Below are 17,482 nucleotides of genomic sequence, written 5' to 3'. Positions count from 1 at the left end.
ACAATTTGTGTTTTTGATAGGGTAAAGCATGTTTTCCAATGGTTTTATGAGAAAGAAGGGTTGGCTGAGTAAAGATAGCATGTTATAAAAATTGAATGTACGGGCTGGGGTTGGTGGCTCACGCCTGTAATCCCAGCACTTCGGGAGGCCGAGGTGGGCAGGACATGAGGTCAGGAGATCAAGACCATCCTGGCTAACATGGTGAAAACCCGTCTCTACTTAAAATACAAAAAATTAGCCGGGTGTGGTGGTGGGCTCCTGTAATCCTAGCTACTCAGGAGGCTGAGGCAGGAGAATGGCGTGAACCCAGGACACAGAGCTTGCCGTGAGCCAAGACCGCACCACTGCACTCCAGCCTGGGTGACAGAGCAAGACTCCGTCTCAATCAGTCAATTGAATGTACATGTGCCTTAACATCTGGAAGATCTACAGCAAAAATATTAAAAGTGATTAGCTATGGGGTGATAGGAATATAAAGGGTTCTTATTTTTTATGTCTGTATTTTATAAATTTGTAATGAGAGGAGCCATTATATAAAATTATTAGTGTAGAAAAGGAATTATTCATTGAGTTAGCTAGGTATATTTTCCCTAGAGAAGACTCAGGAAAGAGAACATAGTAATTGCTTCAAATATTAGAAGAGCATTTATATGTAATTGAGATGAGATACTCCGAGTAAGGTTATGATTCTCAAACTTCAGTGTCAGGGGAAGTATGATTGGGTTCCTGTTAGATTTGACTTTACAGAGTATCCTGTGTGATTCTAATGAAGCTATTCCATGGACCACATTTTGAGAACTAAATAAGACTAAGCAAGACTTACAGTGGCCAGAGAGAAAGTGATTAATAAGGAAGGACTTTATTACTATCCAGAGATGGAAGCTCCTGGTTTTAACCTATATGCCAAAGACTCTGTCTTTATAGGGTCTTTCCCCCAGGCTTCACAGTCAAATATTTCACTGCCTGCTAAAATAAACATCCATCTCTACAAATTCAGATGTCAGATTAGCTTCATCATCATCTATTACAACCCCAGTCACCCAAAAGCCTGTCCTTACTTCTTGCATTCTCTTTTTCAATTAAGGACATAGTCTACCAATTCTCTTTCAGACATGAAATGTGGGTCATCTACAGTTCCTCTGTCACCTCTTTTAACCATTCATAAAGCCGTTTCTGGACTGCTTCCAAATTTTCATAAAATCACTTCCCTCATTCCCATCTCTGCTACTACTAACTGCCCTACTTTTGGCCTTCATCATCTTTTCTTAACTACTGCATGGGCTTTCTTCGTTGGTCTCCCCACTACCAGTTTTCCCCCCAAAATATGTATCTTTCACACTGCCACTAAAGTGATTTTTTTTTTTTTTTTTTTTTTTTTTTTTTTTTTTTTGAGATGGAGTTTTGCTCTTGTTGCCCAGTCTGGAGTTCAATGGCGCGCTCTCGGCTCACTGCAACCTCTGCCCCCCGGGTTTAAGCAGTTCTCCTGCTTCAGCCTCCCAAGTTGCTGGGATTATAGGCGCCTGCCACCATGCCCGGCTAATTTTTTGTATTTTTAGTAGAGATGGGGTTTCACCATGTTAGTCAGGCTGGTCTCAGAACTCCAGACCTCAGGTGATCCACCCGCCTCAGCCTCCCAAAGTGCTGGGATTACAGGCATGAGCCACCTCGCCTGGCCTAAAGTGATCTATCTAAAAGCAAGCATCACCATGGTATTCAGGAGTTCAAAAGCCCTTTGGTGGATTCTGCAGTACCCTCAGGATAGAAAGCAATTTCTTTGATGTGAAATAATACAGGCTTTTTATGACTAGCACTTCCAGGCCCACCTGCCTCCGTTGTTTTCTCTCTCCCTACTTCATATATCATACAGTAACACACTTACGTGCTGCATTGGTGCTGAGCTGCTGGTTATCCCACTCTGCCATGTATGCTGTTTCTCTTTGCTTTTGCCACTGCTCCACTCTGCTTGAAATTCTCTGACTCTTCCCTGTAAGCAATAGTAACAAGTCTAACTTTTTTCTTTTGTTTTAAATTCACATTCTTCCCTGGTAGCCTCCCCTTCTCTTAGGTTGGGTAGAGTAATTCTCCCCAGTGTGTCCATTTTTCTTTTAGCAAACCTCATTACTAAACTGAGTTGTATTTACTTGTGTCTCTTTTCCCTATTCCTTCACATACATACCCCCAATAATTTATTTGAGGTCAGAAACCCCTCTCTTTCTCACTTCTGTAGTTTCAGTTCTAACATTAGTCCTGGAACATAGGTCCCCAGTAACTGTTTCCTGAATTAGCAAATAAAATTCCTATCCTTGAATGCGTTCAAGCATGGGAGCAATAAATAACATCTGATAGACATGTATGATTTAAGGACCCTTTTAACCTGGTTATTGAGTCATTAAAACTATGTTAATTCTAGACTTAGTAGGTCAGGTTTGCTCATGCATGAGAGCAGTTAGATTTTAGAATGTGACTTATTTAACATATTCTGAAGAATTTTATGTTTCTTCAAGGATAGTGTATCTGTTGACCTTGGGTGAACACTTAATCTCGTTGAGCAGTTATTTTTGCTTTTAAAATGGAGATCCTTATCACCCAGTCTTCATTTTCTTCAAATAGCGAAATCAGAAATTGGAAATGAAAGCAGGTGGGAAAATGTAAAGTGCTATACAAATAAAGTGATATCTCATGTTCTGAGAGTCTGTATTATATATTTGGTATAACATTGAAATAGCTTTTTTTTTTTTGTCACTTGGGAACAGCTGAAAAGGGTAGGGGTATAGTTTTTGGTGTTTTTTATAGTGTTTTTTTGTTAAAGAATATTAAATTTAGTCATTACTTTCATATCGGGGAAATACATATCTAGCAAAAAGGTCACGTTTTTGCTTCTAAAATGTTATTTCATATTGAACATGAGTACTGCCAAAGAGTATCTGGGATGATAATTCTTTTCTGTGTTCAACACCATAGGTATCTATGCCAGCAGCTCATGCAACATCATCTGCTCCAACTGTAACTCTAGTACAGCTGCCCAATGGGCAGACAGTTCAAGTCCATGGAGTCATTCAGGCGGCCCAGCCATCAGTTATTCAGTCTCCACAAGTCCAAACAGTTCAGGTATGTGTATAAAAAGTTCTGCATCTATTTTAATAACTATTGTTTATAGCCATATCTCTCTCCTTTCACTAGTTATGAAAATAAGGACACATCTAGTTCAGAGTTTATTTTATTCACAGTATAGGAATATGCTGCATCTATATAGTCACCTTATGTATAGGAACATATATACAGAAGAACAAACAAAAGAAAATGACGAATTTCTTAAGCTGCAGAAGAAAAATAATTGGGGAAAATAATGAAGTACATGAGATAAAGTGGAAATGTTTGAGAGAAACTGTAGGACTGAGGTACCTCAGCTAAGAAAAATTGAGATGCAAAAATAGTAATGAATTTTCTAAATCTACAATTGGAGAAAAATAAACCCTTGATCAAAAATTAATACCCTTACCTAAGATATTATTTGAACTTAGAAATTACATAAAGCATTTGTAAAATCAACTGTGCTTAGGGTTTTCAGTTACAGTGTATAACTTTTAAATAATATATTCAGAGGGTACATCTTGAGGGTCAGGGATTATACTATGCATGTTATCTTATTCGGAGAGATCTTTCCTTTGGGTTTGATCCACAGGTAATAAAGGCACTGTAGACCTTTGAAGGTGACTACTCTGTTTAACTGTAGGGAACTGAGAGCAGTATAGATCATTGCAATTGAGCTTATTGAAAAAAAAGACTTGAACGTTCATTCAAGTAGGCCATAACCCCAGCCTCCCATTTCATATTTTTTGCTTCACAGTCTTCCTGTAAGGACTTAAAAAGACTTTTCTCCGGAACACAGGTGAGTCCTAGGTCCTAGATTTGGAGAGAACTATTATTAGAAAGGAAGGTGAGAAATTATTCTTTATGTCTTTGTCCTTTTCCTCTATAAACATGGAATTTCAGCACTTGAACAAAACCCTCAGCGATCTTCTGGGTCTAGGCCGTACTTGTTACCTTGCCAGCCCTTAGTCTGTTGCTTAATTCTGTTTAACATTTCTCCCCTCTTCCTAATGGTAGTCCAGCATTTACTTGAACACTTTCAGAGAAAGGAAGCTCAATCTCCTGAGGTAACCTATTTACAGTTAGGAGTGATTACTAAAATATTCTTCCCTGTGATGATCCAAAATATATCTTTCTAAAACTTTCACCTAGTGATCCCAGGTAAACACAGGTTCTATTCTCGGAAACTAGATTAGCAAGTCTAATTCCTGTTCTATTGGACTGCTTCCTCTTCCCTATCCCCCGCACCCTTCCTATTTTTAAGAAAATTTCCAGACTAAAGCTATTTTTCTTTAGCCATTTATTAGATGGTATAACTTTGTTTCCTCTTCACCATCCTGGTTGTTTTCTTCTGGGTGAGAGCTTTTATATTTTCTTTACATATGGTAACCAGAACTGATTAATATTTGTAGAGGGGAGAAGTGCTGTCTTTGTCCTGGAAGCGTTCTATTATATTAATGTCCTCAGTATAATTTGTCAGCCATTTTATACTATTGAGTCATTGAACTGCTATTACCCACCTCTGCTTCATTCTGTCTTTGTGCTTTTGGTTCGCTTTGACACTTAAGTGGGAGTGTGGGGGAGGAGAAGTAATGTTTTTGTGTGAAATCATCAGTTGTATGAATTTCCATAAGACACTGGGAATGACATTTGTTAACAAGTAAAAGATAGTGTTGTGCATGTAAAGATCTAAGAACTTGATATTTCTGTGAAATCACAATGACTGAGCAATAGTCCTTTGCCTTAGTTTTTATTCCATTGAATCCTACCTTACCATTGTCCATACTGTGCCATTACTAATACCCTAGCCATATTCTCCTCTTGATAATAGTGAAAAAACTTGATTTGCTAGTGAGGAGACCTAGATTCCAGAACCAGTTTGGACATTAAAAAGTCAAATGACCTTGGGCACATCTACCTTTCTCTTTTTCACTTACAGAAGATCTTTCTATAAAGAACACAAAAATTAAGTTATAGCCACAACATTTGCTAAGATTACTATTTTTGATTGTAATAGGTGTTATTGTTGATTGTATTCTTGATTTTAATATTTATTCTGGGGCAACATAATTTGGACATGGAGATTTTATGGCCATTAACTATAGAAATACTCTTTTTTTTTATTTGCTTGTATTTATCTTTAAGGAACACATTTTTCCATTAAGGTCCATTAAGGTGAGCTGTACTTCTAATTTAAGAGTATGTATTTATAAAATAAAAGTTGGACTTTTTGAACCCTGGATTCTACAAACAGAGATACAAATATAATATTTTTTTCTTTAAAAGGCCTAAACTATGGAGTATCTATTTTAATAGTTATCTTAGCCAGTTAATGGTGATTAGTGTTAACAACTAGGAAATAGTTTCTATCAGAAGAGATGATCAAACAAGGAGAGGATCTTGTAGATGGGAGATCTCATTAATATTCTAGAATAAAGTTTCCAAAATATACGAGGTATATTTCTCTTGATGTGAGAATAGATTATTGCTTTAAATTATCATTCATTCATAAAACAAATGTCTATTGGTGACATGCTATGTGCCAGTCACTGTTCTATTTGCTATAAAAGATAGCAATGAGCAAATAATATGAAGATCATATTTTAATGAAAAGAGACAGACTATGAAAAAATAAAGTGTGTCAGGTGAGAAGTATGAGAGAAATGAATAAAGCCAGGGGAAAGGAATGGAGAATGATGTGGAGGGAAGGGTGTTCTACTTTATGTAATGTGCTCAGGGAGCACAGCACAAACCAGAAGGCAGTGAAGGAGGCTAAGGCATGCAGGTCCAAAGGTTTAGAAGTGAGGGTATACTTGGGATATCAAGGAATAACAGAAAGGTATGGCTGGAATAGAGTAAGCAAGGAGGGAAGTGATTGGAGATGCAGGTTACAACATAAGTGTTAAAATTTCAAATCTAAATACTTGAAAACCCTAGAAATAGAACTTTCTAAATTGTTTAGAAGTCTTCCAGAGTTTCAGCAGGTATCGAACTTATTTGTTAAAAATACAAAATTGTAACCCCTTCCTATTAACATGCAATAAACTGACTTAGAGCCAGGGAGATGAAAATAATAAACTAGATAAATCTCATTGAAAGCTTGCATAATTGGTAGATGAAAATGATTATTTAGTAAGCACACCTCAAACGCACCTAGTTTTGTTATCTACATGAGTTTTCTTTTTCAATGCCAGCAGTTGTTAAATCACGTTTCAGAAAACCCAAGCTTAGAATCTGATTTCTAAATGACTGTTATAAAGTGTTAAATGAGGTCAGACTCCGTGGCTCATGCCTGTAATCCCAGCACTTTGGGAGACTGAGGCAGTCGCATCACTTGAGCTCAAGAGTTTGAGACCAGCCTGGCCAACATGGCAAAACACCATCTCTACTAAAAATGGAAAAATTAGCCAGGCATGGTGGTAGGTGCCTATAATCCCAGCTACTCGGGAGGCTGAGGCATAAGAATCGCTTGAACCCAGGAGACGGAGGTTGCAGTGAACCAAGATCATGCTGCTGTACTCCAGCCTGAGTGACAGAGTGCGACTCTGTCTTAAAAAAAAAAAAAAAAAAAAAAAAGCCGGGCGCGGTGGCTCAAGCCTGTAATCCCAGCACTTTGGGAGGCTGAGACAGGCGGATCACGAGGTCAGGAGATCAAGACCATCCTGGCTAACATGGTGAAACCCCGTCTCTACTAAAAAATACAAAAAACTAGCCGGGCGAGGTGGCGGCCGCCTGTAGTCCCAGCTACTTGGGAGGCTGAGGCAGGAGAATGGCGTGAACCCGGGAGGCGGAGCTTGCAGTGAGCTGAGATCCGGCCACTGCACTCCAGCCCGGGTGACAGAGCGAGACTCCGTCTCTTAAAAAAAAAAAAAAAAAAAAAAAGTGTTAAATGATTTTTTAATGAAGCATATTAAATCATGTCATTCTCACTATCCTGAAAAACTACATTATTTATCTTTAAGAAATATATAAATTTTTAATATTTGTGCTTATCCTGTCTCTTTAAGAACTCGTTTTATAATACAAATACTTAAAATTTAGAAATAAGAAAAATGTATGCCTATGTAAAATTTTTCTTATTTATAAGAGATACATGCAGATCAAAAGAGTTTGAAGATCATTGATCTAGACTTTCAGTAAGCTGCTTGATCCAATGAGTAAAACATTGTATCTAAGGCCAGGCGCAGAGGCCTATAATCCCAGCCCAGGCAGGAGGATTGTTTGAAGCCAGGGGTTCAAGACCAGCCTGGGCAACATAGCAAGAACCTGTCTCTACAAAAAAAGTAAAAATTAGCTGGGAGTGGTAGTGCATGCCTGCTATCCCGGCTACTCAGGAGGTCGAGTCCAGAGGATCTCCTGAGCCCATAAGTTTGAGGCTGCAGTGAGCTGTGATCATACCACTATACTCCAGCCTGGATGAGTGAGTGAGATCCTGTCTCTTAAAAAAAAAATCTTAAATTAAAAAAAAAAAACTATATCCAAACCATGAGTGTCAGCTCTACCAAGGGAGAGTACTTAAGCTTCCAGAGGACCATGTATAGTTTTAGTAAACATCGAATATTACCATTGTTTTGATTGGTTCTAGTTACTTTATAGTTTATTTTAAGATTTCAAATAATCAAAACAGAGTCTTCCACCTTTCCAATATAAACAGGTAGTATGGGTTTAAATAATCCAAAGTTGAGAAATACAGACCTAAAACTTTATATCTACAAGTGGTAGTTTAGCTTTTTGAAAATTTCTTGACTTACAAGTAGCCAGAATTAAAGACCTATTTAAAAAATTCAGAAACAAGTTAATAAGTGATAGGAGATTAGAGCAAAAGGAAAGGGTTCCATCATTGGAAGGTGATGATAATATGTGATGTTTATAATTGGGATATAATTTTTCATATGTATGTTTTTATTCTGTTATTTGTAAAATAGATTTTTGACATGAGTTTTATTGATCTCAGTTATGTGGGTCCAGTATGATTTTTTTTTTTTTAACAGCAGTTTTAGGTTCACAGCAAAATTTAGAGGAGGCTACAGAGATTACCTATGTACACCCTCCCCAACTCCGTGGATAGCTTCCCCTATTCTTAACATCCGCCCCCCCCAGACCGGTACATTTGTGTTATAATTTGATGACCCTACATTAACACATCATAATGACCCAGAGTCCATAGTTTACATTAGACTTCATTCTTGGGTTGGTATATCCTGTAGCAGTATTTTTATTATTGATTAAGTGATAGATTAGGGACTCCATAGGAATTGGCTTCATGGCTAAGTTCTCTTCGGATGGTATTCCCAAAGAGGAAGTATTGTGTTCATTTCAGTGGTCTGAATTCTCTTTACATTTACAGAGTTACAAGCACTAAATAGTGATAAGTTAATTCCTTCTGTGTGAATTGACAAAATCTTACAGGTCAGAGAAAGGCAGCCTTTGTTTTTTTTTTTTCCATTAAGGGCCATAGATCCAGAGTTAGACAAACAAAATCAAAAGACACAGATTTAAAAACAATATTAATTTGTTTCATTTCAAAACTATCCTGTGGGTAGTTTATATGGCATGTTTTGATGTTGTTGTTTTAATGAGTTCCAACTTGGAAGGGGGCAGGGGATGTTCCTTAATCACTATATGTCCTTAAGAGAAGGGTGTAAGGATGGGCCATATGAGAGTCAAGCAGTGGACACAGAAAGAGCCACAGAGGAACTAAGTGAATTTTGATCGGAGTATTAATGAAGGGAAACAACACTTGTCACAGTACTATCCACTTTGAGTTCAGTCTTGTTATTCCTTGAGTTTCTGATCCTTCGCTCGGGACTTTTCATAGTTCCGGATCTTCTATATATGAGAAAGTTTGTGCAGAGACTTTTCTGTGGGCTAGTTACAGCAGCTACTGATTAACGTGAAACTTTTCTGTGTGCTCCTTTGGCAGTAATTACAGGATTATTACTCTGCTGAGAATCACAGACTAAATTCAGCATTACCAATCTTTTTATCTGTCATTTGTGAATTCATTATATGTTGCCTGTTGATTTTTAGGTCTTTCAGACTGTACGTAGACTTTAAAGTGCTTTAATGGGGCAAATTACTTCATTATAAGTATGCTTTACTACAAGTTACTAGATTTACCTGATTTCATTTTTAAATGAGCATGCATATCACAAAGCCCTGTCAAAATGAATGCCCACTTGGGAGAACCGTTAGGCTCAGACCACACATAGACCACGCTTGGAATTTCTCAAGAACCTCTGAATATGTTTCCTTACTGCCATTGCCATATGTTTTGACATGGAGCTAACCTGCATCGACCCTTTTGTCTTGGTTAAGTATAATTCTTAATCTGACAGCATAATGTGCCCCTAGTTCAGGAAAGAGCATAAGGTTTCTGCTGATTAGAGAAACGTGGGCAGTGTAAATTTGACAATCAAGCAACTTAGGTAAGTGAACTCTTCTAGTCTAGAAAAGGTGTGAAAATGCCACTGGTTGCTGCTTCTGACAAACCTGGTTTGAGACTAGAACAGTCTGGTTTGAGACTGGAACCACCAGGATTTTGATGCTGGTAAGGATGTCTAAAATGGAGGTACTAAATATTGACAGTGGCTCCACTACTTCCTAGCTTTGTGACTCGGGTGAGTTACTTCTTTGTATCTTAGTTCTTCCATCTATGGAATGCATATAATAGTATAGTACCATCTGGTGCCTACATTACTGAGTATTAAGTAATATAGTATATGTAAATGCATTCGCATAACACCTGGCACATAGTCATCTGTAAATTCTAGTTTCTATCATTAATATCCCATGTAAAATTTTTATTCACTTTATTACTTTTCAGTCTAGGGATTCTTCTCAGAAATGCATAGTTCTTTACCTTGAATTTTTACTTAAACCTAATTATAGAATGCTAACTTTGAAACGTGTTAGGAGTTTTTCCTAACTTGCTAGGAACAACTGTGAGGGATGTAATGATGGATCGCCAGTCTTACTGTACAACTGTAAATATATTCATAAGTGTTTATAAAGTTAAAGAATAATATTTGTATAGTCACTGTGTAGACTTAGTACCAAATATTTAGCCATCCATTTTATCCCTTATATCAGAAACCTTGTTTTAGTTGGTAGTTTTGTTCCAACAGATGTAAGCAAAAACTGATAAGTAATACTGATGCATTCAGGATTGATTACATGGAGTCCTGAAAAAAAATTAAACTGTAGCTATTTTTAGGTTCTCTAATTTCATCTTAGTTTATAGGGTAAGTAAAGGGAAGGGGAGAGTGATTGGTATGGTTGTCTCCCATAAGAACTGATTTTTTTCTACTGAAGCATGTATAAAGTTTATATATGACTTTTTGTATTTGACTGTTTAACAAAAATTTTATAGGAACTAGATTTGATTATCAAGATAAAGTTTTTATTTATTTTCAGATTTCAACTATTGCAGAAAGTGAAGATTCACAGGAGTCAGTGGATAGTGTAACTGATTCCCAAAAGCGAAGGGAAATTCTTTCAAGGAGGCCTTCTTACAGGTATGGAATTTAATAGTTAGAATCAAAGATGTGGAGGAAGTCTTAGGTAGTTGCAGATAAAGAGATGTCAGAAGACCAGTTAGTTGCTCAGGTCAGTTCTTCATAGATTACTTTTCTTCATCTTGAGTTCTTTGTTTCAAATAAAGTGAAGCTTATCCTAAGGAATACAAAGAGCACTTGTTACTCTCACCAGTCCTGGTTTTTTTTTTTTTTTTTTCTGTTTCTGTAGACTGTGCTGGCTGTCTTTCTTTTGAAAAATGTGGAATACATTTGATAAGCTTATAACATTTTTTAGTTATGAGCCATCTCTGAGGCTCCGTTATTTATCTGCTTAGTAACACATTGCAAACCATTTTTTATGCCATGGTGTTTAACAGATAGCTATTAATTTAATAATTGTCTCAGGGAGATGCTTTACTAACATCCCCTAATTTTAGGGGTAGCTTACTGTAATTTTTGTGTTCAGTTATCAATGTTGCCTAGTCCATGCCTTGCCTCCAAGGTGAACCAAAACCATTTTTTAGCGTAAAAATTAGCTCCGCATTAAATATCTTCAGGAAGGACAGTTCCATAAATCTTGACACGTTTACCTGAGCATTTAAGAAACTTCAGACTCATAATTATCTTCCTTCTTGTTTGTGTAAATTATTTTTATTTTTATATATTTCTATTTTTCAAAGGGGTAGTTTTTTCCCCCCGCTTGGCTATTAAACTAACCCCTTTCTCTGTCCTTACAATTAAATTAAGAATCCTAAGTGACTAACAATAAATTGATTTTGAGGTCTAAGAAATCTTATATTACCAGTATATGTTATATGTATTTATATTCATAATGTATTTTAAGTATAGCTAGTGTTAGATTTTAACTTTGAAGTGTATCTCATGTTAGTATATAACACATTTGATCCTGAAGCAAATCCAACCAAACACTACTAGTAAAGTAATTACCTAGGTAAATATAAAAGCCAGGATTATTGTAGTTTTGGTTTGTAACTCCTTTTTTTCCTATGTGATTTGAAAGACAAAGGCATAAAACAGTAACTATAAATTTATGTGAATAAGCACATGATATAGGAAGATGTCATTTTTTATAATAGCATAAAGGGACAGACTTTGTAACTATTTTGTTACAAATTTAAGATATCAAAAATTACTTGGGTTAGGGTTTTTAGGGGGTTTTTTCCCCACCTTTCAGTGTGATTATGTTATTCATTTGAAATATGGTATGGTTCCTTTGTTTTTGGGTTCCATTTTAGAGTTTATCCACTCATCCTTGTTGCTTTTTTTTTCCTAGTAAGTGAAACATTTAACACTATGCCAAAAGTCAGAATTGCACAAAAAAGTATACTCAGTAGTGCCTCCTCATTCCTTCTGTCATTTTCATTTCTTTCCTACCCGTCCCCAGTAAATAGCTAAAATCATTACTCTCTGGTTTATCCATCCCGATTTCTTCTCTTGAACAAATGAGCCGGTACATGTATATTTTCTTATTTCCCTGTTTTCCTTACACAAAAGATAGGCTATATCCATTATTTGGATGTACCATAGTTTATTCAACCACTCGCCTATATATAGGCATATAAATTGTTTCCACTATTTTTTTTTTTCTATTTTAGACTTTGGATATATGTCTCCACTATTCTTCAGTTACAAACAGTGCTAATGGGAATAATCTTAAGCGAGTTTATTTTCATATTGTTGGAATTGGGGTGAATTCCTGGAAATGGGATTGAGGCATGAACACCTATATTTCCTTAAATATCACCAATTCCTTATATCGGGGTTGTGCCAGTTTCATACTCCCAGCAGCAGTGTATGAGAGTGTGGGGTTTTTTTTTGTAGCTTTGCTAACAGATATGGTTAAACTTTTTTGTTTCCCAATCTGAGAAGTGAGTATTTAAAAATCAGGTTTTGATCTTTTTTCCACTTAGTTGATTGTTGACTTTTTACTTTCCGACTGTGTGTGTGTGTTCTGTGAGATGCAAAAAAAATGTTTTAATGTAGTCAGTCTTATTATTACCCTTAATTGCACCCTTCCTTTGTTGAGATTAAAGATAATCCATCTTTTTTTTTTTTTTTTATACTTATTTGGGTTCATTTTGACGTCTAGATCAATCCCTGACCCATGAAGAGTTTATTCATGTAATTTATATATTTTAAACTTCTGCTGGCTGGGTGCAGTGGCTCACACCTGTAATCCCAGCACTTTGGGAGGCCAAGGCAGAGGCAAGCAGATCACCTGAGGTCAGGAGTTCGAGACCAGCCTGGCCAACATGGTGAAACCCCGTCTCTACTAAAAATACCAAAAAAATTAGCCAGGCGTGGTAGCAGGCACCTGTAATCCCAGCTACTCGGGAGGCTGTTGTGGGAGAATTGCTTGAACCCGGGAGGTGGGGGTTGCAGTGAGCCAAAATCGTGCTACTGCACTCCAGTCTGGGCAATAGAGCAAGGCTCCGTCTCAAAAAAAAAAAAACCTTCTGTCCTAAGCACTAGCAGCTTTCTGTCAGTTTTCTCATCTTTAACTATTATTTGTATTTATCCAGTAAATTTTACTTATATTTTTAATTATTCTAGTTTTCTAATTTTGTAGGAAAATTTTGAATGACTTATCTTCTGATGCACCAGGAGTGCCAAGGATTGAAGAAGAGAAGTCTGAAGAGGAGACCTCAGCACCTGCCATCACCACTGTAACGGTGCCAACTCCAATTTACCAAACTAGCAGTGGACAGTATAGTGAGTAATAGATAATTTCTGTTTCAAAAAGTGAGGAGAAAAGCTATTAGCATTCTCTTCAGAGAAACCATATAAGTGCCAACTCTTCTCAGTTTTGCTGCCATTATTATATTTTCTTTACTCTTCACTATGCAAAGTTCTGTAATGGTAGTATTTTCTTTTCTTCACAGAGTTTTAGTTAGGATTAGTCAAGTATATAAGCCTTTTAGATGTCCTTTTGTTTCTGTGCAGATGCATGAAAAGTCTGAAGTTTTTGAACCACTAATTGAGAACCTAGGTTTTAGTCCTCATATGTGTTGAAAGAACATGAGTTTTTTAGATTTAAAAAAATCATTCCTTGAATATATTCATTCTGTATTCATTTTAATAGTTTGTCTTGCCTTCTGAAAGTAACATTTTAATATCTTCGTATTTTAGAATGTTTCAAGTGGGGATGAGCATGGCTTGGTTGAGTCAGCACATTCAATTATTCCTTTTCATATGAAAGATAGTAATATACTTTTTGGCCCGCATAAAGCAAAGATTGCTCTTACAAAATTACAAAGTTTTCATTTCTGTGATGTCTCTGTCTGGCACTTAGGTCTGTCTTCTTATCTGTAAGCAAAATCTGTTATAAGGTCCTTTTGAATTTTATTTTGTTTGATCAAAAGCATTTGTGTGAATGCTACTTTTTTCTCTTTTTCCCTTTTCTTTCTTTCTTTTTCTTTCTTTCTTTCTTTCTTTTTTTTTTTTTTTTTTGCCTCTCAAAGTGCTTTATTCATTCAGAGATTTTTTTCATTTGGATTTGTTTATTAACCCAGGGCTGCCCATTTATATCCTTTCCCCCACCCACCTTAGTTACAAATTAAATGTACACATTGAAACTTCTTTACTGAGTTAGTTTCCTAATGCCCTGAGGGAATCTGTATCAGAAATATGCATAAAAGCTTGAGGCTGGGCACAGTGGCTTACGCCTGTATTCCCACCACTTTGGGCAGCCAAAGTAGAAGGATCACTTGAGCCCTCCAAGAGTTGAAGACCCCATCCCTATTTATAAAAATAATTTAAAAATTAAGAAATATGCATGAAAGTTTGACCCCCATGTTATTTTTTAGTTCCAGTTCAACCTTGGTTTGCATAACTCTAATTTGCATTCCCAACTGTATTAAAGACAAGTTATCAAGTAGCAAACTTTTTAACTCTGCAAAGCTGAACCTTTTGAGACTAAGTAGAAGGAAGGTGTTTTTGACTAAGCTTTTTATCCACTGTGCTCAATTAGCTTAGTCATCTTTTTTCTTCTTAAGATCTTTGTGGAAGATATAAAGTACAACTCTGTACCTACAACTCTCTATGTGTGTGTGATTTTCAGTTGATAGCCTCATACCAGATGCTTTCAGTTATTCAGGATGTGTATTCAAAGACATTGATACATGATCTTTATTTTTCCCCTACTTCAGCATACCCGAGGGATACAACATAACTCCCATCAGTAACAGATTCACTATTACAGAGATTCTCACTGGAACTAGGAAGCATGCTCTTTAGGAAAGAGGCCTTTCAGAATCTAAAAAGGGGAAATGAACGTTAGAGAAGTACCACTGCTCCCACAGATGTTTAATTTGGTACGCTCCTCTCCTCCAGCAGCTGAAAATTGCTAGTTTTAAGAGATTAAGCCAGGCACGGTGGCTCTCGCCTGTAATCCCAGCACTTTGGGAGGCCAAAGCGGTGGATCATGAGGTCAGGAGTTCAAGACCAGCCTGCCCAACATGGTGAAACCCTGTCTCCACTAAAAATACAAAAATTAGCCAGGCGTGGTAGTACATGCCTGTAATCCCAGCTACTCAGGAGGCTGACACAGAAGAATTGCTTGAACCCGGGAGGCGGAGGTTGCAGTGAGTTGAGATCGCGCCACTGCACTCTAGCCTGGGTGACAGAGCAAGACTCCGTCTCAAAAAAAAAAAAACCAGAGATTAATACTTTGAAATTATAAACTTTGTTCATTATTTTTATCCTGTGTCCTCTCTGTATATGCACACATGGCTTTGATGGAACTGATTTAACATTATATTCTTGATTTTCATTACGAGCAATATAGTAAATATACAGCAACATTTATGTATTTCTTAACTTATAAAATGAACATATGGTTGTCGGAATTCACCATAGATACATAAACACACATAGTTATGTATTTTGTTTCTTTAATAGCTGCATTGTGTTTCACTGTATAAATATAGCACTTATTTAAACATTCTCCTGCTGTTGAACATTTAGGACATTTCTACTGTTCCAAACAATGCTATGGAAATATCCTAAGAGTGGAATTATCAAATTAAAGCATATCCTCTGCAAATACCCTTCCAGGTGGAGGCATGAATTTCCACTCCTTCCTTAAATTGATTATTTTATTAAATGCATGTTGTTACTAGATTTATCTGTTACTTGGTTCAGTGTCCCAGATAGTAAAGTCTTATTAGTGATTCTGCTCTTAGATAGAAAACTTGTATCTGTCATTTTGAACTTGAATTTTTTTGTTTCACTAAATAAAACTATGACTCATGACGTTTCCCTCTTTATTCCAGCCACTCAGATTCTTAGCTAACTTTCTGTTTAATTGTATTATTTTCTTAGTCTAGATTTTCTTCTACAATTGTTTTATATAACTAAGGATACATCCATTACTTGACTTCTATCTTTTTTATTTTGTTTTAATGAATTGTGTTTTATTGAAAGCTATCTCAAATCTTTTGAGAATAATAAAGTATTTACATAAATATTATAGAGAAAAACCAGTAGGATTAGACTTCAGTTTCCGAAGTATTTTCATATACATGACCTCATTTGATATTTACAAAATTGTACTTAGTGGCTAGAACTCAGATGCTTTTATTTTTAGAGAAGAGATAACAGAATCAAATAACAGTTTAGTGATGGCTGGGCACAGTGGCTCATGTCTGTGATCCCCACACTTGGGGAGGCCAAGGTGGGAGGACTGCTTGAGGCCAGGAGTTCAAGATCAGCCTGGGCAACATAGCAAAACCCTCTCTCTTCAAAAAAATGTTTTTAGAAAATTAGTGGGGCCTGATGGCCTGTGCTAGCTACTTGGGAGGCTAAGGCAGGAGGATCACTTCAGCCCAGCAGTTGGAGGCTACAGTGAGCTGTGATCTTGCCACTGCACTCCAGCCTGTAAAACAGAACAAGACCCTGTCTCAAAAGAAAAAAATTAAAACAAACTGTTCAGTGATGGAACTCACACTACAACCCAGTCTTGTCATACATGGTTTACTATTTCTGCTTTCTTCTTCCCACCTTGAGTTCACTGCTCTGTAGCCAAGAAGAAAGTGGTATGTTAAATACAGTAGAATTCACTCATTAACTCTAAATGAGAAATTGTGATTTGTTTCTGTTAACCTTCTCATTCTTTCAAGTAATCATGCAAAATTAAACTTAGAATAGTTCTTACTCATTTTTCTCCCTGCCTAAGATAAGTAAAACTTCTGGGATTTGCTAAACTAGATCCAGTGTATATGCCAGCATCTTAATTTTCACAAGTATCATTTTGCTAAACTAATCACACTGTAACCATTAACTCTTCTTATTTCTTGATTAGACAATAGATAATCAATTTCCCATGTACTGGTGACTCAGGATGTTATTTCCCATAGCTGGTGGATAACTGATCCCAAACTAATTCCCTTCTAATGGACATGCTTAATCAGACATGTTGACTTTCCTGCATTGTTTACTTTTTTCTTAGTTGAAATCAGTTATGCAGTTTTATATGTGATATTGTGATTTTCTGTCCTTCTCGTTCTGAAAAGCTTGACCCCCTACAGGGCGAATTCTCTAGAGAGGATATTGCCACCTATCTAAATGCTTCTTCCAAATAAATAATCTAATTTTTAAATTAAATTTTTCTATGTACTATAGCATAAAGTTGATTTAGTTTTTCATAAAGTGAAATATCTACTAGTATGAGCAAAAGTTGACTGATTTATTGTTTAACAAATGAATGGCAGGTGTGGCTAATTAGGGCATAAATAACGGGTTCCATATGAAAATGCTTGGATATGTATTAAATAATTTAGAAATTGACAGTAAAAGTTTTTTTTTTCTAAATGATGACCTTGAGCTCTGATTTTAAAATTCCATGACTATTGATA

The 17,482-nt window shown here is 36.4% G+C and overlaps 2 protein-coding genes across 13 annotated transcripts in view; one reads left to right on the top strand and one right to left on the bottom strand.

Annotated features, from left to right (window-relative positions):
- The window catches only part of CREB1 (cAMP responsive element binding protein 1), a 75,836-nt gene that overhangs the window by 28,590 nt on the left and 29,764 nt on the right, over window positions 1–17,482 (top strand). For 5 of the 11 annotated variants that reach the window (XR_004441604.1, XR_004441603.1, XR_004441600.1 and 2 more), the window contains exons 3-6: window positions 2,962–3,108; window positions 3,848–3,889; window positions 10,507–10,607; window positions 13,198–13,340. Coding sequence is in view for 4 of the 11 variants with exons in the window: in XM_033230507.1 (XP_033086398.1) it covers window positions 2,962–3,108; window positions 3,848–3,889; window positions 10,507–10,607; window positions 13,198–13,340 (433 nt within the window). In the remaining 7 variants the exon portion in view is untranslated. Of the gene's footprint in view, window positions 1–2,961; window positions 3,109–3,847; window positions 3,890–10,501; window positions 10,608–13,197; window positions 13,341–17,482 lie in introns of those variants that run through there. The other 6 variants (XR_004441605.1, XR_004441602.1, XR_004441601.1 and 3 more) reach the window with 2 other exon arrangements.
- Window positions 10,471–17,482, bottom strand: part of METTL21A (methyltransferase like 21A) — a 58,220-nt gene continuing 51,208 nt past the window's right edge. For both annotated transcript variants that reach the window (XM_033230522.1, XM_033230526.1), the window contains one exon: window positions 10,471–10,764. Coding sequence is in view for 1 of the 2 variants with exons in the window: in XM_033230526.1 (XP_033086417.1) it covers window positions 10,760–10,764 (5 nt within the window). In the remaining variant the exon portion in view is untranslated. The remainder of the gene's footprint in view (window positions 10,765–17,482) is intronic.

The sequence above is a fragment of the Trachypithecus francoisi genome, unplaced genomic scaffold (assembly GCF_009764315.1).
Source record: "Trachypithecus francoisi isolate TF-2019V2 unplaced genomic scaffold, Tfra_2.0 Lachesis_group13, whole genome shotgun sequence".
NCBI lineage: Eukaryota > Metazoa > Chordata > Mammalia > Primates > Cercopithecidae > Trachypithecus > Trachypithecus francoisi.
This window is presented reverse-complemented; position numbering and strand designations above follow the sequence as displayed.